The sequence below is a fragment of the Balaenoptera ricei genome, chromosome 7 (genome assembly GCF_028023285.1).
Source record: "Balaenoptera ricei isolate mBalRic1 chromosome 7, mBalRic1.hap2, whole genome shotgun sequence".
Lineage (NCBI taxonomy): Eukaryota > Metazoa > Chordata > Mammalia > Artiodactyla > Balaenopteridae > Balaenoptera > Balaenoptera ricei.
In genome coordinates this window covers 103,416,289-103,441,551 of record NC_082645.1, presented here as the reverse complement: position 1 = coordinate 103,441,551, position 25,263 = coordinate 103,416,289, and the positions used below count along the sequence as shown (strand labels likewise).

Here is a 25,263-nt window from a genome sequence, read left to right as displayed (position 1 = left end):
TCCCTGTTGACCCTGCAGCCCAAGTGTGTGCAACCTGAAGTACAGGCAAGTTAATGTTTGATGAGGCGAAGGTTTAACCAAGGGAAGAATGGAGCCAGTGCAGAAATTCCCCACCCTCACCTCCCCTCCTGCCCACTCTCCCAGGGAATGGTCTGAGATGCCATTTATCCAGCTACATCTTCTCTAGGGTGAGTTCTCCCTCCTTCTCTGCTTTACCCACCTCGGCCCCCATTCTGCTCCCTGGAATTGCACTCATTAATGAAATCTGAAGTCAGATCTGCTTTCTGGGGAACCCAGGCTAAGATACCAGCCTTCCTATCTCTTATGAAGGAAAAGCCCCCCACCCCCATGGTTTTTCCCAAGAGGAAAAGGCATTTGTGAGACAATAAGGCCATAGCACTTTATTTAGGACAGACACGAAGGATTCCCCTAGTATTCATCCCCCTCCTCCTCTTCTCCCTCCCCCTCCACACTCTCCGTGCCCACCTCCTCGTAATCCTTCCCCAGGGCAACCATATCCTCCCAGGCCTCGGAGAACTCACCCTCCTCCATGCCCTCGCCCACGTACCAGTGCACAAATGCCCTCTTGGCATACATCAGGTCGAACTTGTGGTCCAGGCGGGCCCAGGCCTCAGCGATGGCGGTCGTGTTGCTCAGCATGCACACGGCACGCTGCACCTTGGCCAGATCACCCCCGGGCACCACAGTGGGGGGCTGGTAGTTGATGCCAACCTTGAAGCCCGTGGGGCACCAGTCCACGAACTGAATACTGCGCTTGGTCTTGATGGCAGCGATGGCGGCGTTGACATCCTTGGGCACCACGTCTCCACGGTACAGCAGGCAGCAGGCCATGTACTTGCCGTGACGGGGATCACACTTCACCATCTGGTTGGCAGGCTCGAAGCAGGCATTGGTGATCTCTGCCACCGACAGCTGCTCGTGGTAGGCTTTCTCTGCAGAGATGACTGGCGCATAGGTGGCCAGGGGGAAGTGGATGTGAGGGTAGGGCACCAGGTTGGTCTGGAACTCTGTCAGGTCCACGTTGAGGGCCCCGTCGAAGCACAGGGAGGCTGTGATGGAGGAGACGATTTGGCTGATGAGGCGGTTGAGGTTGGTGTAAGTCGGGCGCTCGATGTCTAGGTTGCGGCGGCAGATGTCATAGATGGCTTCATTGTCCGCCATGAAGGCACAGTCTGAGTGCTCCAGGGTGGTGTGGGTGGTCAGGATGGAGTTATAGGGCTCCACCACGGCTGTGGACACCTGCGGGGCTGGGTAGATGGAGAACTCCAGCTTGGATTTCTTGCCATAGTCAACAGAGAGCCGCTCCATCAGGAGTGAGGTGAAGCCAGAGCCAGTGCCCCCTCCAAAGCCGTGGAAGATGAGGAATCCTTGGAGTCCTGTGCACTGGTCAGCCTAGAAAGTGAAGGCGAAGAGAAACATGGGATGTGAAGCACAGCTGGCCAACAGCAAAGAACCAGCATGTGCTGTTTGAGATTTCCCCAAAAGTTTCATAAAATCCTTGGAAGGCCTTTCCAAGGGCACAAAATAGACCCTGATAAGGAGGTCCCACTCTCTCCTCCTTGTCTCTCTTCCTCTCTCAAACCTCCTGAAGCCTTCCACAGACAGCTCTCTTGACTCTTGTGCCATGGTCATTTTTGTCATCATAACTTGCCCACTCCACCCGGCTTCCTACCCGTGCCCCCTGATCTAACCAGATGTTTCTGGAGGACTTCCTTCCTGAGATTAACAACCCAGGAACCTGATCCCCGTCCTTGCTGGAGGCTGAAGTTGATCAGAGAGCCTTGAGCTGGTATTGTTTGGATCTCTGTTTTTCACAGGGCCTTCTGCCCACATACCTACAATACAAGGTGACATTCTGGGACTGTTTATGGGTGCTCATATCTTGGCCAGGCAGCCTATCAACTCGCAGCCACTCTGCCCAGCATCGGGCCACTTACTATGGCAGATAAAAGGGACACCCAGCTCCAGGCTGGAGCCCACACTCTGCCTCCCCTCCTCACTAGTCCTGATCCTGTGTGTTTAATTCTTGTCCAGGAGATTCTCCCAAGGACGGAGGCTGCCCTTCCCCCATCTGGTCTCCAGACCACTTCACAACAGGAATCCAGATTCCCCCCTCCCCAGCCCTCAGCTCTTCTCTCACCAGCTTCCGAATCCGGTCCAGCACCGGGTCGATGAGCTCCTTTCCGATGGTGCAGTGGCCACGGGCATAGTTATTGGCAGCATCTTCCTTGCCGGTGAAGAGCTGCTCTGGATGGAAGAGCCGGCGGTACGTGCCCGTCCCAACCTCATCTGCAATGGGCAGAATTTTCGGTCCCCCTCCCCTTGCAGCCTGGCTCCTGGAGCCCCAGGGTACCCAGAAGGGGTGGGGTCACCAGGCCCGAAGTTCTACCCTAGAGGAGTCCCATTCAGGCTGCTGTTATTGCCCTTGACTTTAAGTGTACTTCAACGAAAAGGAAAGGGATGTGGAGTGACCTTGAGACTCTGGAGCTGAGTGACAGCAGAGCTGGAGTTCTGATTCGCTGCAGCAACTGGGAACGACAAACCAGTGCTCTCCAATTATGGAGAAGGACTTGCTGTGGTACCTGGGACAAGGCCGTGGCAGGGGCTGGTCATCACTCACCGATCACAGTGGGCTCCAGATCCACAAACACCACCCGGGGCACATGTTTTCCAGCCCCAGTTTCACTAAAGAAGGTGTTGAAGGAGTCATCCCCTCCCCCGATTGTCTTGTCGCTGGGCATCTGCCCATCTGGTTGGATCCCATGTTCCAAGCAGCAGAGCTCCCAGCAGGCATTGCCAGTCTGCACTCCAGCCTGCCCCACGTGGACTGAGATACACTCACGCTGAGTGGACAAAGGGCAGAGAGAAGCGTATCATGCCTGGACACGATTCCTGCCTTCCTTCCTTGAGTGGTTCTCTGGCTGAGAGCAAGAGTTCCTGGACTCTGCTCTCCGTGCCCCGCGTCCCGTGGGTGGGGGGCAGTGGCGGGGGGCAAAACCCTCAGGGGAAGCAGAAGATGTGACCAGTTCTAAGATTATAGAGTCTTTGCTCAGTGACTAAGCATCTTGAGGAACACTGAGGGGCTCAGATGAGTCTGACAGAGCATGATAGGCAACCCACCCATGTCCAGAAAGAAATTAGGGGCCATTAGTAAGGAAAACAAGATCCAAGTGAGCTTTCAGGGATCAGGGACAAGGATGAGGTTTAGAAAAGCAGAAAGAACTCTGGATTCGTGTTACGGCTAGAAATGCCAGCAAGGAAGGGGAAAGTGGGCCTGGAATGGATGTGTGTGTGCTGTTCTTTCCTCTTGGGTGTGTGTGGTTCTGGAGTGATGAGGGGCTGGGAAGAAAGTTCTTCCTCACATGACTCAAGGCTGGTCAAAGAGTTCTTGGCCCCTGAAGCAGGACTGGGGTAACCTGCTTGGTCCTAGAAAAAGAGAAAGGTCATTGCCCTTCCTGGGGAGCCCCATGAGCGTCAAAAAGACTTGACCCTCTTGCTTCATCATGTATTGAGCCTCCATTATCTGCCTGACACTGGGCGGAGACTGGGGATACATGACACCTAATACCCAGTCCCTGCGCTTAAGAAACTCTCTGTCTGGGGAAGGGAGCGTTTCATACGATAACAGATATGTGACAGTGTGGTAAGTAGGATCCCAGAATGTTTCTTCCTGCTTGAGAAGTATTTACGGCAGACCTTAACAACAAAACGAGCACACACATCCATCAAATTTCCCCAAGCTTTAAGGCTTAATCATGTGGAGGATGTAGAGAAATGAGAATTCTCACACTGCTGCTAGAAGCCCAAAGTGGTGCATCTTTTTCGGAGGGTGATCTGGCAACATCTAGGAAAGCTGAAGATGCTCTTGCTCTAGAGAGATTCTCACATAGGTACACAAGAAAACAGGTGCAAGAACAGTCACAGTACCACAGCGACGGAAGCCAATTAAATGTCCTTCAACAGGAGAAAATGAATAAAGAATGATTCAGAAGTGGACGTGGATGAATACAAGAAAGAATCTTGGGCTTCCCTGGTGGTGCAGTGGTTAAGAATCTGCCTGCCAATGCAAGGGACACGGGTTCGAGCCCTGGCCAGGGAAGATCCCACATGCTGCGGAGCAACTAAGCCCGTGAGCCACAACTACTGAGCCTGAGCTCTAGAGCCTGCGAGCCACAACTACTGAGCCCACGTGCCACAACTACTGAAGCCTGCACGCCTAGAGCCCGTGCTCCACAACAAGAGAAGCCATGACAATGAGAAGCCCGTGCACCGCAACAAAGAGTAGCCCCCGCTCACTGCAACTAGAGAAAGCCCGTGCACAGCAACAAAGACCCAACACAGCCAAAAATAAAATTAATTAATTAATTAATTATTTAAAAAAAGAATCTTACCTCCCAAAGTTCTTAATAGAAAAAAAGCAAATTAAGAAGAATCATAATACAATACCATTTATATAAATCTTTAACTTGTATGCATCATTTAGAGATAAATTTTTATATTTGCTGTATATTCTTGGAATGTATTACAGAAATAAAGAAAGCAAGGGAAAATATTAGCACCCAATTTGGAATAATGTTAGAGGAGGGAGGTGAATGCATTCGGAGAAGGATTCTATTCTTAAGCTGGGCAGCAGGTGTTCATTATATTATTCTTTATACCTTTTCGCATGTCTGAAATATTTCATAATTTTTTAATGAGGATGCTTTATCCATAAATTTTACACTTCTCTGACTTTGTAAATATGACACAAGGGCCTTGACTTTTTATGATTTTTAGATGACTGGAATTAATACATAGACCATCTGTATCCCAGCCCCATTACTCCCCCACTTGCCTCTCTGTGGGCGTCTTCCCCTGGTGAAGTGGGGCGATAACAAGAGCCCCTCCTAGAATCACTCTGCAGATGAAAGAATGCGTGTAAGTTGCCTGGCTCATTGGACGACACAGAGCAGGGTGTACCATACCTGTTGGACCCCCTTACCAATTCCCCATCCCCCAACCCCGGGGGTCATAGTAAGAGGAAGTAATGAATTAAGCTGGGAGGGATTTAGGGACAAAGGACTCCAGAAATCCCCAGGTCCAGGAGGGAGGGCTGACTCAGCTCACCAATCACCTGGCTGGCAGGGCCAGCACCCGCTGCTGCACCTCAGAGCCTGCCCAGGCTCTGTGCACAAAGCCAGACCCTGTCCTGGCTCCCACAGCTGCTGGCCCACGCAAGGTGTGTCTGACCTGGGGTATGCCAGAGTCGCTGGAAACGACGCCCCTCACTCTGGGTTTGGGCAAAGAACTCAGTCCCTGGAATCACACAGACTTGGCCTCAAACCCCACCTCAGCTGCTCCCATTCCCTTTTCTTGCCGGTGAAAATAGTATAATCTCAAACTCAGCAGGCTTTGTCATTAGGTTGTTTAGTTCTGTATATTAAGCATTAATTAGGTGCCAGGCACTGTGCTTAGCGCTTCACATACACTATCTCCTTTAATCTTCACAACAACCCGCTTAGGTAGGTGTTTTTATTATCCTATTTTACTGACTCTCAGAGAGGTCACACTACTTGCTCAAAGTCACCAGCAAAACCAGGAATATTCAGAGAGGGGACAGTCTGGGTCCAACCACATTCCTAACTGCCCTTCTATCCTGCCTGTCGGGGAGCCGGGTAAAAGATATCAAATGAGCCCCATACACAGCACCCTCCCTCTCCCCACTGGTATGTAGCTGAAGTGAGGGGTCAGACCAAGGCACAGCAGAAGGACAGGACTATGAGGATGTGTCCTTACAGCCGGGAGGTGGGACCAGAGGCCAGCAGGGGCCCAAGGTTTGTAGGAAAGTGCCTGCACTTTCTGCCCCTGTCCTGGTTACCCCACTCTCCCTACCCCTAAATTCAGAGCCCTTCAGCAGCCCCTCAGATTCAGACCATGTCCTAGTTACCATGGCCTGTCCCTCTCTATTCCCTGAACATACCAGCACATCTGGGGGGCTGCACTCACATCTGGAAGCTTCTCTCCCTCTCCCCCACCTGACCTGCCCACACGCTGTAACCCCATGAACACCCGGACCGTGGGACCCTCATTTGCATGCTCAGCCCCACCTCTGCTTACCATGCTGCCTGGCTAGGGGCTGGCTGGGGTCATCTGTCTGTCTGTCTGCTGCAAGATGGAAGGCAGGGACAGGTCTGTGATGGACCCACAGCTGCTGGCCTCCTTATCCTCTCTGGTCTGCTCTCGGGGAGATGGGGGGGCGGGAACGTTGTTAGAAACGGCCCCAAGAGGCAGGCCTGTTGACGTGGTTACCGTGCAGCCGGCAGGCGCTGGGCCTGGGCCTAAGCAAGGGAGCAAGGTGGGCAGGCAGAGGAGGGACCTGCTGGTAGCCCCACACAGGTATGCAGGTCGCTGGGTACACGGTGTCTGTTGCTCAGTCACACAACTCCATTTCCTGGTGGTGCAGCCTGGCCCTCACAGGTGAGAGGGGATTTAGAAGTCAAGCCGCCTGAGCTCCAGCACCGCCCTCACCCCCAAGGTTGGTCAGGATTGGAAGAGGAGTAGGCGGGGCTAAGAAAAGTCTGCAGTGGACCAGAAATGATGAGTCCTAGGGCAAGAGGTCAACTCAGGGCCTTCTGGGTGGAAACTCAGAATATCACAGAACAGAGGGAACTAGAGCTCAGGTTAGCCCTGTCTCTAGCACTTAACTTCCTTTGCCTCAGTTTTCTCATCTGCAGAATGGGGAGAGGTAGTATTGTGAGATTAAGCAAGATGATAAACTTTCTTACATGTTTAGTCCAGAATTGCTGCTGTTCTCCACAGGCAAAGCAAGATGCTGAGCATCTTCAGGGCTATTCCAAAGTGTCTCTCCCTATTCCAATCCAAGTCTTTGCTGTTCCAGCCTGGCCTTATTTCCCCACAGAAGGAGTCACCATATGGCCTTGGGCAAAATTAGGAGATAAAAATGTTACTCTCTCACATTTGTATCCTGCTCTGTAGTTCTTAAGGCAGCTTCACCCCTTATCTCCTTTGAGTCCCTCAACAACTTTGTGAGGTAGGCAAGGTGAGGCCTCCACTCCCAGAGGAAGAAAAGGAAATTGCAGCCTCTTGCGTTTTGCCCAAGGTCACGTGGGAGTTAATTAGTGGTGGAATTAAGATTCTTCTGGGACTCAGGCTCAGTGACTCTCCCCTTTCCACATGGCAGAGTTTTCGATGTCCCTCATCCCCCTGCTGCGTTTTTTTTTTTTTTAATAAATTTATTTATTTTTATTTATTTTATTTTTGGCTGCATTGGGTCTTCGTTGCTGCTCGCAGGCTTTCTCTACTTGCGGCGAGTGGGGGCTACACTTCGTTGCGGTGCGTGGGCTTCTCATTGCAGTGGCTTCTCTTGTTGTGGAGCATGGGCTCTAGGTACGCGGGCTTCAGTAGTTTTGGCTCGTGGGCTCTAGAGCGCAGGCTCAGTAGTTGTGGTGCACAGGCTTAGCTGCTCTGCGGCGTGTGGGAAGCTCCCCTGCTGCGTTTTTATTTTCTTTCTTCCCATCCTAAATTCTATGGGGCTTCCCTCATGATGCAGTGGTTAAGAATCCGCCTGCCGGGCTTCCCTGGTGGCGCAGTGGTTGAGAATCTGCCTGCCAATGCAGGAGACACGGGTTCGAGCCCTGGTCTGGGAGGATCCCACGTGCCGCGGAGCGACTGGGCCCGTGAGCCACAATTGCTGAGCCTGCGCGTCTGGAGCCTGTGCTCCGCAACAAGAGAGGCTGCGATAGTGAGAGGCCCGTGCACCGCGATGAAGAGTGGCCCCCGCTTGCCGCAACTAGAGAAAGCCCTCGCACAGAAACGAAGACCCAACACAGCCATAAATAAATAAATAAATAAATAAAATTTTAAAAATAAAGCAAATAATTTAAAAAAAAAAAAAAAAAAAAAGAATCCGCCTGCCAATGCAGGGGACACGGGTTCGAGCCCTGGTCTGGGAAGATTCCCACATGCCGCGGAGCAACTAAGCCTGTGCGCCACAGCTACTGAGCCTGCACTCTAGAGCCCGCGAGCCACAACTGCTGAGCCCGTGTGCCACAACTATTGAAGCCCACATGCCTAGAGCCCATGCTCTGCAACAAGAGAAGCCACAACAATGAGAAGCCCGCGCACCGCAACGAGGAGTAGCCCCCGCTCGTCGCAACTAGAGAAAAAGCCCATGCGCAGCAACGAAGACCCAATGCAGCCAAAAAAAAAAAAAAAAAAAAAAATTCTATGGTCAATTGTCATCACTCCCTTGCATATCCCTCAACTCCCTCACCTCCGTCTAGCTTCAGTTTCCTCGTTTGACTAAACCACAACCCTGGTTAAATCCATTTCTTCACCAGTTCTGTGCCTGCACTGACCCAGCTAAACAGTGGCTGTAGAAAAACCCAGAACCATACTGACTGATCTGACTTCAAATGCATGACCACTAACCTCAAATGGACCCTAATGCTGCCTGGAAACCACATTACCTCTCTCCAGTCACACTTCCAGCCAGCACCGTGACCAGGAATAGGAATGCTAGATTTAGCAAATAAAAGAATTTTTTCTAGCAACCCTATCCAGGAAGAAGATGCTAATGTGAATTTTCAGTCAATGTGGCAAATGGTGAGAGAGTTTTCCTGAGGTTGTGGCTTTTTCCAGAGCCCTTCTCACCACAGCATACAAGGGTGCAACCCAGAATATTAAGATGGTTAACTCTGGTTTTGGCTATGGACTGAAGTCTTCTCTCTCCTACCTGAAACTAAGAGGCCAAGATCCCTGGAGAGAAGACACAGCCAACCAACACTTCAAAGGTAAGGAAGCCCAGTCTACCCTGGGTTGATCCATGAAGCCATAGACCTCAGGAATTATTATCCAGATGAATGGATTTGGGGCCCACTGGGCCCAAAAGTCTCCTGCTAGCACTCCAACTTCTCCCAACTGGTCTTTGAAGTTGGGCATCTCAGAGACAACCTAGACAACACTAATTCTGGAAAGAAAATTATCCTAAAGGCAGGCAGGGGGAGGGGTCTTTTGTAAAACAGAGTAAAGAGACTGAGATTTTTTGAGAGTATGTTAATGTATCTAAGTTATAAAATGAGAGGTAATCAATGCTCTTCATTCCTTCAACAAATATTTATTGAGTGTCTGCTATGTGCCAAGCACTGTTCCAGATGCCAGAGATACAGTGGTAGCAAAAAGAGTCTGTTCCAGATGCCAGAGATACAGTGGTAGCAAAAAGAGTCTTGTGCTTTTTTTAAAAAAATTATTTAATTAATTAATTTATTTATTTATTTATTTATTTATCATTTTTGGCTGTGTTGGGTCTTCGTTGCTGCGCGCAGGCTTTCTCTAGTTGCGGCGAGTGGGGGCTACTCTTCATTGTGGTGCTCAGGCTTCTCATTGTGGTGGCTTCTCTTGTTGTGGAGCACGGGCTCTAGGTGCGTGGGCTTCATTAGTTGAGGCACACGGGCTCAGTAGTTGTGGCTCACGGGCTTAGTTGCTCCGTGGCATGTGGGATCTTCCCGGATCAGGGCTCAAACCTGTGTCCCCTGCATTGGCAGGCGGATTCTTAACCACTGCACCACCAGGGAAACCCCAAGAGTCTGTGCTTTTAAGGAATTTATATTTTTGTGGAAGACATAATAACTAAACAAACAAGAGAATTTCAGATAGCAATGAACACGTGAAGAAAACAAAACAGGATAATGGCCCAGAAAGAGGTGGGGGGCTACTATTGAGAAGAAGCCACTCTCTAAGAAGGTGATATTTGAACTGAGCGATAAGGAGATGGCCACACCAAGATCTGGATTGTAGTGGTCCAGGCAGAGAGAATAGCAAGTGCAAAGGAGCAAGCCTGGTGTATATAAGGAAACTGAGGGAGGGAGGGAGGGGGCTATGCAAGATGAGGTCACAGAGGTAAAGGGGCCTGGCAAGGAGAATGGCTTTTATTACAAGTGTAATGGGAGGGTTTTAAGCAAGCCTCATTGCCTACTTTGTGTTTTGTTTTAGAGAGATTATTGCAGCTGCTATGTGGAGAATGCATTATAGGAGTTCAAGAGTAGGAGAAGGAAGCTGGTTAGGAGGCTATGGCAGACATCCAGAAATGAGGGGCTGGTGGCTTGGACTAGAGTGGGGATGGGGGAAGTAGCTGGGTTTGAAGTAAAGTGATAGGACATGCTAATCTGGGGTGTGCAGACCTCACCAACGGCCTCGCCTGACCCCTGCCTCCACTTCTTCTTTGCTGGCATGGTCCTAATTTTGTGTAATTATTCACCCTTCCACTTGGTCATGGAAGATGGCCTTTCCCTAGACCTAGGGCTAAGTATAGGTTAGTCCAAACCATTCATAGTAGTTCCATTCCCTCCTTCCAGTGACTAGTTTAGGCCCAGGGCCAGGGAGATATAAGGGAAAGTCTGCTAGGGTGACTTAAGGAAAGGTTTTTCTCCCTGATAAAAAGAGATGTGGGAGGAAACCAACCCCCTTTCCCGCCTTAGGATGGTGTCATATGAGGGCATAATACTTGGAGCTGCTGCGGCCATCCTGTGATTAGGAGAGAAGATTTCGCCAGCCCATTGAGGATGCCAGAGCAGAAAGCTGGAAATACCGGACTTATTGGTGACATCACTGAATCAACCCTGGAACCGCCCTATACTCAAGATTTCTTGTGGGTAATAAATATACCCATTGTTTAAGCTGCTGGTAGTTAGGCTTTCCATTATTTGAAGCTAAAACATTCTCACTAATAAAAGAGGGGAAGGAGAGCGGGAAAGAGGAATGCAGGATGATCCTAGGTTTTTACCTAAGCACTTGGGTGGAAGGTGATGTTGTTGACTCAGACTCGGACGCCTAGGATAGAAGCAGGTTTGGCAGGGAGTGGGATGAGGGTAGTATACTGAGAGCTCTACTTTGAATGTGTTATGTTGAGATGTCTAATGTGCTTTCAAGGTATGATGTCAAGAAGGCAAATAGTCATGTGAATCTGAAGTTTAGAGGAGAGGTCCAAAATGGAGGTATACATTTGAGAGCCAGCAGCATATAGGTGATATGTCTTTCTTTTTGTTCTATTCTTGCACTTCAGTTTGGCAATGTATATACTCTAGTTATTCTTTTTTGAGTAACCCTAGATATGTTACAATCACTTTTTATTAAGGACATTAAAAAATATACCCCAAAGTAGAGATAACATAATAAAACCCCATATACTCATCACCCACCTTCAACGATTGCTCCTTCAGGGAGAAAAGCACATGGAGAGCCTGGGACTGAGCTATGGGGAATACCCTTTAGAGGTAAACAATCAAAGACCACCAAAAAGGAGTGGCCAGGACAGAAACCAGGAGGGGAGGTGTCATCGAAGCCAAGAAGGAAGTGCTTCAACTACGAAACACTATAAGGGAAGGATAAGCTATGTCAAATACTGCTGAGAGGCTGAGAACGATGAAGAGAGAGACGTGACCTTTGGCTTTGGCAAGATGGAGGTCACTAGAGACCTTGGCAAGAACATCTAAGTGGAGCGTGTGAACCAGGTCTGCGTGGACAGCAAGAAGGAGAGAAGACATGGAGATATTCCTTTGGAAAGATGGTTCTGTGAGGAGGAGGACAGCTGGTAGATGCCCCATCGGAAAAAATGGAAGGATGTGCACCAAGGCTCAGCTCCACCTCTCCCAGATGGAATCAATGGAGACATTTTAAACTTTGATGACCTTGCTGCACTGCTCCAAGGTTGTGGTGAGACTCTGAGAAGGAGTTAGAAAAGACACAGATAACAATGGTCATGGTGAAGAGGGAGAGCGATCCAAAGAGAGAATGGACATCCATGTAGGGTAAATGGACTAAGCAATGCATCATGAGGAAGAGTGAAGAAGTGCCTGGCATCGTCTTCCTAGATTCTGTACATGTATGTGAATGTCTAAGAGTTTTCCATCTGGTAATATGGACTGTTACCTGCACACCTACCCGGAGTTTATGGCCCTAATTCAGGGGATCTGTATATACCCTGAGAAGATACATACATGCTCACAGCCATGCACATACACACATGAGCGTGCGCACTCAAACACGCATGCACAATCAGAAGCAGAATCTATGTTCCACTAACACGCCTTGGGCATGTCTCCCTGAAACCTTGTCTGCTCCATTTTTCCTGCCAGGAGGCCTGCTCAGTGGTTGTGAACTCCTTGCTACAGGGGCCAGAGTAATGTAAATGTGTGATGTGGGTTGAGCATATGATGTTAAATGGCAACAGGTACTGGTCTTCTGTGTCAGGGAGACACAGAGTGATGAGGGCTGCCTGAACTGGAGCAGCTTGGTGCCCATCCTAAGAGAGTAGCCGCCACCCAGCTGCATTTGTTGCCTATTGGTTTCCTATGGAGGCTGTAAGACATGGCTACAAACTTAATAGCTTAAAACAACGCAAATTTATTATCTCACAGTTCTGGAGGTCAGAAGTCCAAAATAGGTCTTATAGGGATTGCAGTATTATGATTTATAAGAAAAAAATATATATGGTTACTCAGATGACCAAAATATATTTCTTATATATTATTTGGTCTTTCTCTACTCCTCCCAGCTCACAGCTCCCAAAACCCTGAGAATTCCCTAAGTGTCGAGAGTGATCAAGGTGTCTTTTGTTATGTTAATGAGGTGACTTTTGGACCCACCTAAGGAGAGGGGCTGCTTGCCAGTGGAGCCAACTGAGTGATTAGAGGGTTAGAAATTTCAGTCCCACCACCCGCTTCTGACCTCCCGGGAGTGGCGGGCAGCTGGAGATTGAGTTCAATTACCAATGGTCAATGATTTAATCAGTCGTGCTTATGTAATGAAGCCTCCATCCAAACTCAAAAGGATGGGGTTTGGAAACCTTCCAGGATGGTGAACACATGGAGGTGCTGGGAGAGTGGCGCTCCTGGCGCTGTGGAAGCTCATGCCCTTTCCCCGTACCTTGCCCTCTGCATCTCTTCCATGTGGCTGCTCCTGGCTTATATCCGTTTATAATAAACCAGTGATCTAGTAGGTAGAATGTTTCTCTGAACTCTGTGAGCCTCTCTAGCAAATTAATTGAACCCAAGGAAGAAGTAATGGTAACCTCTAATTTACAGCCGGTCAGTCAGAAAGACAGGTAACAACCTGGACTTGTGATTGGTATCCTGAGTTGGCGGGGGCTGTTGGAACTTCCAATTTGTAGCTGGTGGGTCAGAAGCACAGGCAACAACCTGGGCTAGCGACTGGCCTCTGAAGTGGGGAGTGGGTGACAGTCTTGTAGGACCAAACCCTTAATCGGGGAATCTGATGCTATCTCCAGGCAGAAAGTGGGAGAATTGAGTTGTATTCTTCAACACCCTGCTGGTGTCTGAGAACTGCTTGGTGGTGTGTGGGGAAGCCCCCCGCCCCGCACACTGGAATTGGAAACCTGTTTAGGGATAAACTCAAGGTGTTGGCATGACTGTCTTCCTTCTAAAGACTCTAGAGGAGAATATGTTCCTTGCCTTTTCAATCTTCTGGAGGCTGCCCACATTCCTTACCATGGCCTCCTTTCATCTTGGAAGCCATCACTCTGACCTCTGCTTCTGACCTCTCCTTCCCTGACTCTGACTCTCCTGCCTCCCTCTTCCATTTATAAGGACCCTTGTGATTACATTGGGCCCACCCAGGAAATCCAGAATAGTCTCCCATCTCAAGACCTTTACCCTAATCACATCCACAGAGTCTTTTGCCATGTAAGGTAACATAGTCACAGATTCCAGGGATTAGGATGTGGACATCTCGGTGGGGAGCTGTTCTGCCTATCACAATTGCTAAATGGGAATGCAGGCCTTGAATAGCCATATCTTCCAATTCTTTTCAAGATAAGCTAGAAATCTGGATTTTTACACGATCATGCAGAAAAGAGTTAACATAGCAGAACTGAGACTTAGAAAGGCCTGCTCGCGAGGTTGGCCCTTGGCTGGCATCTGGGAATTTGGCTCTTAGAGTGCACCCAGTCAACAGCTAACTGATAAGGATGGTTTGTTGTGCCTAGATGGTGTGTGTAAATGATATGATTTATGCTGAACACCTGCTTTTCTTCTAAAGAGTCTGGAATTTTGGTAAGTGCAAGGCAGAGGTGCCTATGCGACCAGCCCCCACTAAAAACCTTGGGTGCTGAGTCTCTAACGGGCTTTCTTGGGCAGAAGCACTGCAAGGAAACGTTGTCCCATTTTCATTTTGGAGGAAGAGTACACTGTGTGAGCCCTTATGGGAGGGAGAGGGCATAGATTCCTTCAGACTCCGCTTGTGTCTTTTCCCCTTATTATCCAGTTGTGTATTGTTCCTACATCACTGTAATAAACCTTAGCTGTGAGTACAAGTTTATGCTGAGTCCTGTGAGTCCGTCTGGCAAGTCTCCTAACATAGGGGTGGTCTTTGGGGATGCCCCAAAGACAATTCCTGATTTTTTTCATATTCTAAACGCTATGGGGGTTAACACTGTGGGGGAATTTGGCCTCCAGGCTGCTAATTTGAAACTTCTGACTTCTTAGAGTTTCACCTTAATTTTAGTCCCATCTCTGTAGTGAAAAAATTCACCTGACACACACTTAGCAAATCCTTACCACATGCTAAGCGGCATACTAGGAGCTACGGACACAAAAGTGAATAAGACACAATCCTTACCTTCAACAAGGTCGCTATCTAATAAGATGGACATGTACAAGAATAACTGCAGTGTGATGTGCTACACACACTAAAATAAATGAATAAAATGCTCTAAGAGTCCAGACAACTGCATACACGGTGCTTTGCTGTGTATGTACACATCCCTCAGTTCATCTGGTCCTCACAATCCGAAGTTATTATCCCAGTTTTACAAAGAAAGAAGCTGAACCTGAAGGGCAAATAGGTTTTGGATTTTGCCTAAGATAGCGCAATCCTCTTAAAATATTCATTCTGCTGGGGTTGGGGTGGACAAGGAAAAAAGAGAGCCAGGGAAGGTCTGCAAGAGGCCGTGTGTTCACCAAGGCCCCTTGCTCTGTAGAGACCATGACCCCATTTCCCAAAGCAGCCTCATTGTATGCCCTTGCCAGTTTTCTTTTTTATGAATGAGTCTTGTTCTCCCAACCATATGGTTAGTCTACTGGGAAAAGAGACCTTGTCATATATCACTGTATTCCTTTCCATGCCTTGCCTAAGTAAGGCGTCAATTAGCTATTTTGTTGGTAGAAAGTTGCCATTGCTAGTTATTTTATCCTCCTGTGTTGTTTTGTCAGGCAGCCCTGGCCCTAGGAAACACTATGATAGGAGAGGCAGGTGAATCCTTTCTAAGTGACTAGCCTAGGAGACAGGTTTCTTAATGACGTGCCAATAGGCACATAGGGCACTTCTGATGATTTCCCCAGTGAAGGGAGACAGCTAGAAAATGTAAGGCATGCAAGGGAAAGCAGAAGTAGATTGAAAAGCCCATTCTTGCAAGAAATGGAAATGAAACGTAAAAAGAAGGAATAGCTTCAGCTGAGACCTCCACCTGAGCTCTGAGGGCATTGAGATGCAGGTCGCAGATCCTGCCTATGGCTTAGGGACAGAAGAGGGTGGGGAAGTCAAAATCAGCCATGATATCGGAATCTCCATTTTCTTTTTTCCTCTTTGGAGTCAACAAGCGTTATGATACCTCACAACAATGCTTTCTGGGGGTGGAATTATTGTCTCCTTTCACCGGTGAAAATGCCAAGGACTCAGTGAGGTTAAGTCACTTGCCCAAGGTCACATAGGGCAGTCAAGATGCGAATCCAGGTACTGAGGGCTTCGGTCCAGAGCTCAGGCGGTTCTGGCAGCAGGAAAACGGGCAGGTGACGATGGCGAGGGCCAGCTAATAGTGACGGCGCTGATGACGGGGCCACTGACCGGCGGGTAGCCGGCGAGCCACAGGAGATTCCGGGCGTCGGCCCTCGCAGACAGACTGTGGGGCTCGGCTCTGCGGAGCAGCCTAAGGGATCGGCAACCTGGGGCTCAGGCTGTGCAGCTCCTGGTCCTCAGCCGCCCACGGGCGTTGGCGAAGGCCAGCCGTCCCGGCCGGGGACCAGCAGGCCGCTTGCGGCTGCAAGGGGTTCCTGGGGGACAGGCCAGAGCCAGGCAGTCGGCCGGAGCCTCCAGGGAGGCGGGTCGGGGAGGGCACGGGCGAAGGCTGGCTACAGCCACTTCGGAAAAACAGCCTCTACAGCACGCGGCCTAAGTCAGAACACCTGAGCCACAGGCACCCCCATGACGCAGGTACAGGCGAGACTCGTCCTGGCACTGCACCCTGCGTCCCAACAGCGGAGCTCGGAAGCTTTGTGTGTCGGCTCAAAACCCGGAGCGAACGGTTAAAGCTCCGGTCGCTACTCCTAACCCACGCGGGACAGGTGAGGGACAGAGGCAAGCCAGGGGGAGGGGACTCGCCCTGGCCCCACCCCTCCGGGCCGCCTACCTTTGGGGGGGCGTGGCCTCTTGGCTGCCCAGCTCCTAGTGGGCGGTCGGAGCGCGTGGGCCCGCCCCCCGCGTATAAGAGCGGTGCGGCACTGCAGCTAGCGCAGTTCTCACTGAGACCCGTCACCCGGACTCTACGTGAGACCCACCGCCTGGACTCACCATGGTGAGTGCGGCCCCGCCGGCATCTCGCCCATCCCTTAATTGCCCCTCTTCTTCGGGGAGCCTCCCTCCCGGGATGCTCGGAGCCCTCCATCCGAAGTTCCTGGTCTCGAGGAGTTGGCGGGGGTGGGGGGTGGGGGGGGTGTGCATTTCCCCCACCCCACCCCCTCCCGGTGACTTTGGCTGAGCCACGTTGTCCACTTTCGGAGGCTGGGGAAGGGAGTGGAGTGGGGTGGGATTCTTCACGAGCAGAGAGGAGTCCTCCTGGAATCCCCTCCTGCTCCACGAAGCATTTGTGCCCTAATTCTCCTGAGGGGAGTCACGCGGTCCCGTACCCAGTCCTCTCCGCCGGCGAGGGAGAGCCGCTCGGCTGACCTCCACCCCTAGCCTCCGCTTCACTTCCCGGTCCCCGGAGCTGACCAAACACGTGCTTGGCGCAAGAAGGTGGAGGGGGTCAGATTACTTGGTGCAGCATCCCCCTTTGCTCCGACTGTGTGTGTATCCCTCCTACCCACAGCCCCCTGTGACTCAGCACCCCTCTTCTGATCCTGGAGGGGTGGCGAGAATGGGGTTCAGCCTAGTCAGGCGAGCCGGATTCTCTCCAACCGGAATCAGGGTGCAGGGAAAGGCAGAGACAGCTGGCGCTGAGCGAGAGCGCGGCCGGGGCCAGGTTGGGGGGAGGGGAAAGAGGTGTGTGTAGGGGGGTGGTATTTATAGCCCAGGGACCGGGACCGAAATCCAATCCTCGCTTTCCGCCGGGATGTAACTGGAAAGAATCTAGAAGGGGGGGCGAATGCAGGGCGAGGGTGCAGGGTGGCGCTCACCTTGCCCAGGGCAAGGCGGTTACCTCTAGGGCCTCACCGCAGGTTCCGCTTCCTTTTCTGGGTATTTGGAAACCGTCACCCCGCCATTTCGGTGTCGAAAAGGGAGGCTGCGCCGGCCCTGCGTGGCACCACTTTGGCTCTTCAGAGGTTAATTTCACACTGGCAGGGATGAGCCTAGGGCAGCGAGTGCCCCAGTACCCACAACCCGTATTGCCTGCGCCTGCCGTCTTTCGCTCTCTGCGGTCTCGGTGAGGGCTCCGCAGTGGACGAAGGTGGTGAAGACACCCAGGGTGTGGGGGTGGAGGTGACGAGCGCAGCCAGACGGGCTTGAAAGGCGGTGGAGGGAGGGCATCCTGCTGGCCAGCGTGGTCAGTTGATGCCTGGCTGGAAGGCTGAGACACCTCTGCAGCCCGCAAGAATGAAATGGGGAGAGGGTGATATGAAATTCTAGTTGTTCCATCCTCAGAGCAAAGAACTAATCAAGCAGGGGACCTCTAGCTATAAATTCATAGCTCTGGAAAACCTTCTGTCCCTCCTCAGGCTCTTGAGAAGCTGATTTGTGAGAGTAGGGATTGGGAACAGCTGAAAAATCGCTTGTCCTTGTCTCAGTTACTGCAGTGTCTGCCTGTCTCATACGCACTTGCCCTCTCCGTCCTCCCTGAGTGTCCTATGAATGTGGCAGGGTCATGTGGAGCCACAGCTCTTACTTGACAAGGTCCCCATGGAGAAGTAGGCTGAGGGACTGGCCTGTCCTACTGGGTGCCTCCAGTTGGAAAGTCCTATGCAGGGGAGCCTGGGCAGGCTGCCAGCCTCTTTGACCTCTGCCCAGCCCCAAGCCTCCACTTTTGCCAACTGAGTGATCCTAACTGGTAGGTGACAGGGTGGGAGAGAGGCTCATGAGGTAAAGACTTATGTATGCGGAGCTTATGCCATGTCCCCTCTCTTTATCCTTCAGCGTGAATGCATCTCAGTCCATGTGGGGCAGGCAGGTGTTCAGATGGGCAATGCCTGCTGGGAGCTCTACTGTCTGGAACATGGGATTCAGCCAGATGGGCAGATGCCCAGTGACAAGACCATTGGTGGAGGGGACGACTCCTTCACCACCTTCTTCTGTGAAACCGGCGCTGGAAAGCATGTGCCCCGGGCAGTTTTTGTGGATCTGGAGCCCACCGTAATCGGTGAGAGGAAGAGAGGGTGGAATTGAGGGGATGGAAAGTGACTCTAAGCTTCTCTCTGGACAGAGGGTGTGTAGACCTGGCTTTCCTGGCCCTAAAAACCCCTTGCCCTGCTGGAAGCTAAAGAAGGCAAGCTGATTGCAGGCTGGCCTGGGCAGCAGGTCTGGGTTTCCCTCACACACTGGTATCTCAGGGTGGCAGAAGGATGAGCTCTTCCATACATCTGACCACAGTTACCAGGCTGGGGGAGGGAGGTACGTGCTGAGCACAGCCTTGTGGTTTCTGCCCTAATGATGTGGTTTATGCCCTTCCAGATGAGATCCGAAATGGCCCATACCGACAGCTCTTCCACCCCGAGCAGCTCATTACTGGGAAAGAGGATGCCGCTAACAACTACGCTCGTGGTCACTATACCATTGGCAAGGAAATCATTGACCCGGTACTGGACCGGATCCGCAAGCTGGTGAGAACTTGGGATGGAAGGAAGGGAGCGTTTGAGAGGATGCTAATGGTCAGAAACATTTTTTCCCAGATCCATTTCATGGGGTCATCTCTAATTGTACATGCCCCAGAGCATGCTGCAGCTATGGGATACTCATTAGTCTTTGCCTTGACTCCTGAGAAATTTTAGGCTTCTGTGAAGCCAGAAGGTAAGAGTTCCTCAGGCCCCTTCCCTGCCCACATTGCTCTTTACTTTCTTGCCTTTCAGTCTGATCAGTGCACAGGACTTCAGGGCTTCCTGGTGTTCCACAGCTTTGGAGGGGGCACTGGCTCTGGCTTCACCTCACTCCTGATGGAGCGGCTCTCTGTTGACTATGGCAAGAAATCCAAGCTGGAGTTCTCCATCTACCCAGCCCCGCAGGTGTCCACAGCCGTGGTGGAGCCCTATAACTCCATCCTGACCACCCACACCACCCTGGAGCACTCAGACTGTGCCTTCATGGTGGACAATGAAGCCATCTATGACATCTGCCGCCGCAACCTAGACATCGAGCGCCCGACTTACACCAACCTCAACCGCCTCATCAGCCAAATCGTCTCCTCCATCACGGCCTCCCTGCGCTTCGACGGGGCCCTCAACGTGGACCTGACAGAGTTCCAGACCAACCTGGTGCCCTACCCTCGCATCCACTTCCCCCTGGCCACCTATGCGCCAGTCATCTCTGCAGAGAAAGCCTACCACGAGCAGCTGTCGGTGGCAGAGATCACCAATGCCTGCTTCGAGCCTGCCAACCAGATGGTGAAGTGTGATCCCCGTCACGGCAAGTACATGGCCTGCTGCCTGCTGTACCGTGGAGACGTGGTGCCCAAGGATGTCAACGCCGCCATCGCTGCCATCAAGACCAAGCGCAGTATTCAGTTCGTGGACTGGTGCCCCACGGGCTTCAAGGTTGGCATCAACTACCAGCCCCCCACTGTGGTGCCCGGGGGTGATCTGGCCAAGGTGCAGCGTGCCGTGTGCATGCTGAGCAACACGACCGCCATCGCTGAGGCCTGGGCCCGCCTGGACCACAAGTTCGACCTGATGTATGCCAAGAGGGCATTTGTGCACTGGTACGTGGGCGAGGGCATGGAGGAGGGTGAGTTCTCCGAGGCCCGGGAGGATATGGCTGCCCTGGAGAAGGATTATGAGGAAGTAGGCATCGACTCCTACGAGGACGAGGATGAGGGAGAAGAATAGAACAGCTGCCTGGAGTCCACTCACTATGTTTATTGCAAAATCCTTTCGAAATAAACAGTCTCCTTGCACGGTTTCTTGTCCCCTCTGTGAGTGATTAAGCTTCTGCTGCCTTCCCCTTTTGTGCTGCTGCTGCTTCTGCTGCTGCCCTCACTATGTGCTGCTCATGACTTTTTCCCTTCCATGGCTGAAAGTGAGACCTTCAGGCTAGGAAAGAAAGACCTTCCTTGCCAGGCCCAGGAAACATGACCCCGTGTATGATCCTAGAGGTGCCCAGGATAGGGGGGAGACGAGGACCAAATCTTGGACCTGTCTGTCCAGCCATGAGCTGTTAAAGGATCTGAGGCTTCACTTCCTTTCCAAGTAGGAGTTTAAGCCCAGCAGTTTCTGTATTTGAGAGTTAGACGGCTACCCTATTCTTCCTGCTGCTCTGCATTCACTGACTCTGGAAGCAAGCTTGGCCCAGGTACCTCTGTGCGTTATGAGGGCTTGGGAGTGGGGCTGAGCTGGCCCAGAGTTCCTGGGCATGGAGCCTAGTCATAAGCTTGGGGGATGGGAGGGAACAAGGGCGATCTCCTAGAGTTGTTTGTGTCACTGCACCTCCTAGCAGCTTTCCAAAGCTTACTGTTGGTCTTGCTGCTTTGCTGGGGCCTAGGGTTGTGCCATTAAAAGTCAGGTCATTTCCCCTCTGTTTGTGCTTTCTTTCTGGCCTCAGCCTCTGTGCTAGCTGGTGGGAGCCTCCTGCCAGGGCCCTGGGGAAAACTTCAACTTTGCTAATAGGCACCCCAGGACCCACACTGACGTCAGCAGTTGGGGGCGGGCACAGTGCGGGGAAGAAGCTTCAATCTCAGGAGGAGGAGATGCCAACCCTGCCCTTGCCTCCCCTCCCTGGTGATTCAGGGACACAGTGCTCTTCCCGGGGGAACAGGTTTCAAGCCCAGCAAGGGCAGGGCCCCTGTTTACTCAGCAGCGTAGGCAGGAAATGGTAGCTGGATACTGCCACGCCACACTGGCCTCATTAATCATTAACCATGTGTGAACTAGAACCATCTGGGAGAGATTCTGGGCCAAAATGGCTGCCACCTCCACTCCCCTTCCCCCAGGCAGAGGCTGGAGACGAGTTATGTAGCTGTCCCAGAGACTCCTCAGGTGTCTCCACCCAGAAGCCCTTGCCTGGAAAACCAGCTGGGCTGCTCTGACTAAGCTACCCAGCCCTGGGAATGAAGAGATGAAAGTGCGAGTTGAGGGTGCTTAAGGCGGCCCTGGTCACAGTTCTTGGCACAGAAGCCAGCTCAAACCAGAGCATCTTGAAGTTTTTGAATAAGACAAGCTAGGAGAAGAACTGCCCCCCACCAACCAGCCAGATCTAAGGTAGACACACCTGCCTCTGTACGTGGAATGATGAAGTCACGCCATTCCTGACGCAACACCAGTCCCTCTTCTCTCCAGGCTCTCCCTTGGAAATGGCAACCAGACTTTTGGCCCCCTGCACCTCTTCTCTCACTCCAGGCACAATGAAACTAAGATCACACCAAGCTACTTTCACTTTATTCTTCTATTCATACATTTTCCTGCTCCCAGATTTGGAGGCAGATCATGATGTAAGCTCAGCAGTCCTGCTCAGAGCCTTTACCAGATTCTATCAGTTCCCCTTTCCCCATTCCCCACCCTCACCCACCGCTACCCAGTCAGGCCCCCAGTCCAGTTGTTGCTCTTGGGCGTAAGAGAGCAGAATCAGAGACAGAAGACTGAGCTGACTGTCCCCACCCCCCAGCTGCCCCTAACTACAAGAGAGCTGTCCTGGTTAGAAGGGATGGAGATTCCACTAAGGAATGGGAGCTTCTTCCCAAGGCACAGGGGCCACCTTCTCAACATGGCCACTGGTTTGTTCAGATTTGGGTAGTGTGCTGGCTCTGAGCCGGGGGCTGCAGTGCCTCCAACTGACTCAGGAGGAAAGGAATGTGAGGGCGCTGCTGGGGGTCCACAGTCATCATTAAGGTCAGCAGCTGCCGCAAGGCTGAAGAATGCCTGTAGAAGGAGGAGGGCAGGGTGATGAGAGCAGCCATCCCCTATGCTACAGCTCCAGCCCCGCAAATGGCTGGGAGGAGTCTGAACTGCTTGCTGCCCCCTTCATTGCTCACCTGGGGCTCTGCGGGATGCTTAGTTGGTTCTGCACAGCAAGGGCCACACTGTCACCCTTCTGGAACACCATGTCATAAGGGCCTTCCCCAAACATCATGGCATATAGCACACAGCCTAGGGACTAAGCATAACTTGGTTATTCCCTGGAAGGGGACCAATGGAGATGATATCGCTCCGCTTAATTCTGTAGTGAAAGGAAACTACAATATGCAGACTTCAGTCACATGACACCACCAGGGCCCAGAGAAACTGCGAGTTAGCTGGAGGCCTCTGCACCCTGTGCTTAGGCACTTCCTTCAGCCCTGACAGTTAGCTGTACTCACCCTGTTCAAAGGGCGGGATTATACCACTTCCTGAGCAACTGAGTAGTGTCAGTGACAGTTTCCAGGAAGAAAGTCGAGGGGGGATGAGGACATACATGGTTCCTGGGGCCCCATGCGCGAGAAACCAAAGACCTGTTCCTCTACTCCACAGTAGGTACAGAGCAGCACTCCTCCCCACCCAGATTCCCACCCACATGCTCCTCACCCAGACATCAGTCCGCTCATCGATGACACAGTGGCTCTGCACGGAAAAGAGCTCCGGGGCCCGGTAGGAGATGGTGCACCGCTGGGCTGCCCAGTCCTGGAACAGTGGCCCCAGAGCTCAAAAGTGGGGCACAGGTCATGGTCATGTGACCAAATTGGGGCATGTACCAGAAGGGGCTGAGGATGGGGAACAGGTGGGCAAAGGAACCTAGAGACTCTTACCTGGAGGGCCAGAGCCTGGCGGGAGCTCTCCACGTGGATGCATGCTTGACTCATGGAACCCAAGTCCATTAAAACTGGCTGCCCCTCATCTCCAAGCAAGATATTGGTGGGTTTCAGGTCCCTGCAGGAAAGTGGAAATGAACCATGAGCATCCTTGGACAGGAAGGCTGGAATCCTAGGGGTGGCAAAAGAATCATGGGGGCTGTTCCTTGGGAGGAGCGCAGAGACCTCTCATTTCTCTTGATGAGGCTCTTCCTTTCTGCCCAGCAGGTACACAGGAGCCTCCCACTGACCTGTGGGCATAACCCTTGGCATGAATAGCCTCAAGGCCTCTGCAGATACTCAGCAGCAGCCGAAGGATTTGCTCTTCAGTCAAGAAGTTGCCTTTGTCCTTCAGCTTTTCTATCTCGTCCCATAGCGTACCTCTCTGCAAAACAAGTTTCCCCACGGTTTCTGTTTTTTTAGCCTCTGCTCCTTGAGCCTGAGTCCTTCCCTATGTCAAAGCCTATCAACCATTTCACCACACACCCCACAGCCCCATCTGGGTTCCTTAAACCCCAAATCTGAAGTAGTCAAACTAGAACATGGTCTCTGCTTCCCAACGTGCTTGACTGCTCACACAGCCCTTGGCAGGTGGCTCTGTTGCAACCCCCTCCATAGCCCGGAGACTTTCTGACCTTGAAGAAGGGTAGCAGCAGCCAGGCCTCATGTTTAGTGCCTCGTTCCCTCAGACAATAAGCCACAAGGTGAAGGATGCTGGGGTGATGGAAGAGGCGATGCATGTCTGCTTCTCGTTGGGCCTCCTCCCGGTCCTGCTGCTCATGACACAGGATTCGCTTCAGGGCGTAGAACTGTCCATCATGTAACCCCTCCACTAGGTCCACATAGCTGAACCCACTGTGGGCCAAAGGGGTCAGTGAAGGACCATGGTCATCTCCCACACTGCTTGGACCCAGAGGAATTCCCTGGGGAGAAGGGTGGGGTGGGGTGGTGTCTTTCCCATTTAGTAGCAACCCTCCCAAGGTGTGACTCTAAAAAGAAGTCTGAAGATTATTACACTTTGAGCTCAAGACCAGGGACAGAGTCACCTTTTAGGTGCTATGATCTTAATGCAGGGCTCCGCACATGACAGATGCTCAATAAATCTTAAATAAATAATAGTCAACATTTATCAAGTGCTATGAACCAGGCCGTAGGGGAGACATTTGATACGCAGTATCTGGTTTAGTCCTCACAGCCCTGCAAGTAAATCATAATTAGCTCCAATAGGCAGATGAAACTATGGCTTATCAAGGCCATACATGGTGAATCTAGGAAGCCTGGCTCCACAATCCACTTTCTTGACCACCACGTAGCTGGGCTCTGTCAGGTGAATCAGAGGCTAGGGATAAAACTTTTGTGCCCCTATCATGTGCAGACCGCTGTCCTTCAAACACCATAACCCTAGGGACTAGTTAAATGATTTCCAAATACTCACCCCTCCCCCAGTTTCTGGATGAAGAGGTAGCGCTTATTGTCAATGATGACAGTTCCCCGAGAGCAGACACAAAGCGCGTGGCCCATAGTGTCTCAGTCATCCTCCTCAAGGACGGTCTGGGGCTGCCAAAAGGTTCGTCCAGGTTGAGTGGTCTCTTTCAGGCAAGTCGCTGGGGGTCCAGCGGATCATGCTGAAAGGAAAGGAACGGCAGGGTCGCGGGCCGGGCACAATCCAGAAGACCCCTGAAGTGGCAAAGTGGAGCGCTCAGGCCCAGATCTCGGAACCTAGAGAAAACGGGCCCTGGCAACGCCGGCTCCGAGAAGGCTGGGGTCAGGTGCCTAAAAGCCTCAGGCCCCGCGGCGACTCCCAGGCCACTTCCTCCAACCCCGGCCCACCTTTAGGCGGCTCCCACTCCCACGCCCATTGGGCCGCAAAGGCAGGTCATGGGGTGGTTCCGGGGGGGAGGTGCGAGGCCCGGACCCACCACTTGCAGAGCCCACCCCAGTCTCGGCGCGCAGAGCCCAGGGTGAGCCAGCCTGGACTCCCCACTCACCTGGCTTTGGCTGGAGGGAAGCGCCAGGGACCGGAAACAGCGGTTACGTCATCAGTACGCGCCTGT

The 25,263-nt window shown here is 51.9% G+C and overlaps 3 protein-coding genes across 6 annotated transcripts; 1 reads left to right on the top strand and 2 right to left on the bottom strand.

The window, feature by feature from the left end:
• Window positions 1-429: 429 nt before the first annotated feature.
• LOC132368821 (tubulin alpha-1D chain-like) lies at window positions 430-13,526 on the bottom strand. The gene is made up of 4 exons (XM_059927543.1): window positions 13,488-13,526; window positions 2,642-2,864; window positions 2,162-2,310; window positions 430-1,413 (listed from the first exon to the last, which is right to left on the bottom strand). The coding sequence occupies exons 1-4, from the start codon at window positions 13,524-13,526 to the stop codon at window positions 430-432; spliced, it is 1,395 nt and encodes a 464-aa protein (XP_059783526.1).
• Window positions 13,527-18,360: 4,834 nt separating this feature from the next.
• On the top strand, window positions 18,361-20,352 carry LOC132369238 (tubulin alpha-4A chain). Its single transcript, XM_059928739.1, has 3 exons — window positions 18,361-18,601; window positions 18,913-19,061; window positions 19,308-20,352. Exons 1-3 carry the CDS (start codon window positions 18,421-18,423, stop codon window positions 20,277-20,279), a joined length of 1,302 nt encoding a protein of 433 aa, XP_059784722.1. The 5' UTR covers window positions 18,361-18,420; the 3' UTR covers window positions 20,280-20,352.
• Window positions 20,353-21,807: 1,455 nt separating this feature from the next.
• On the bottom strand, window positions 21,808-25,252 carry STK16 (serine/threonine kinase 16). 4 transcript variants are annotated; one of them, XM_059928741.1, is made up of 8 exons: window positions 25,198-25,252; window positions 24,645-24,834; window positions 23,845-24,064; window positions 23,461-23,594; window positions 23,168-23,288; window positions 22,947-23,042; window positions 22,418-22,539; window positions 21,808-22,304 (listed from the first exon to the last, which is right to left on the bottom strand). In XM_059928741.1, exons 2-8 carry the CDS (start codon window positions 24,728-24,730, stop codon window positions 22,166-22,168), a joined length of 918 nt encoding a protein of 305 aa, XP_059784724.1. In that variant the 5' UTR covers window positions 24,731-24,834; window positions 25,198-25,252; the 3' UTR covers window positions 21,808-22,165. The 4 variants fall into 4 exon arrangements, with proteins under 4 accessions (XP_059784724.1, XP_059784725.1, XP_059784723.1 ...); XM_059928742.1 differs by lacking the exon at window positions 25,198-25,252 and adding an exon at window positions 25,129-25,176; XM_059928740.1 differs by lacking the exon at window positions 25,198-25,252 and adding an exon at window positions 25,040-25,125.
• Between the last annotated feature and the right edge of the window lie 11 nt (window positions 25,253-25,263).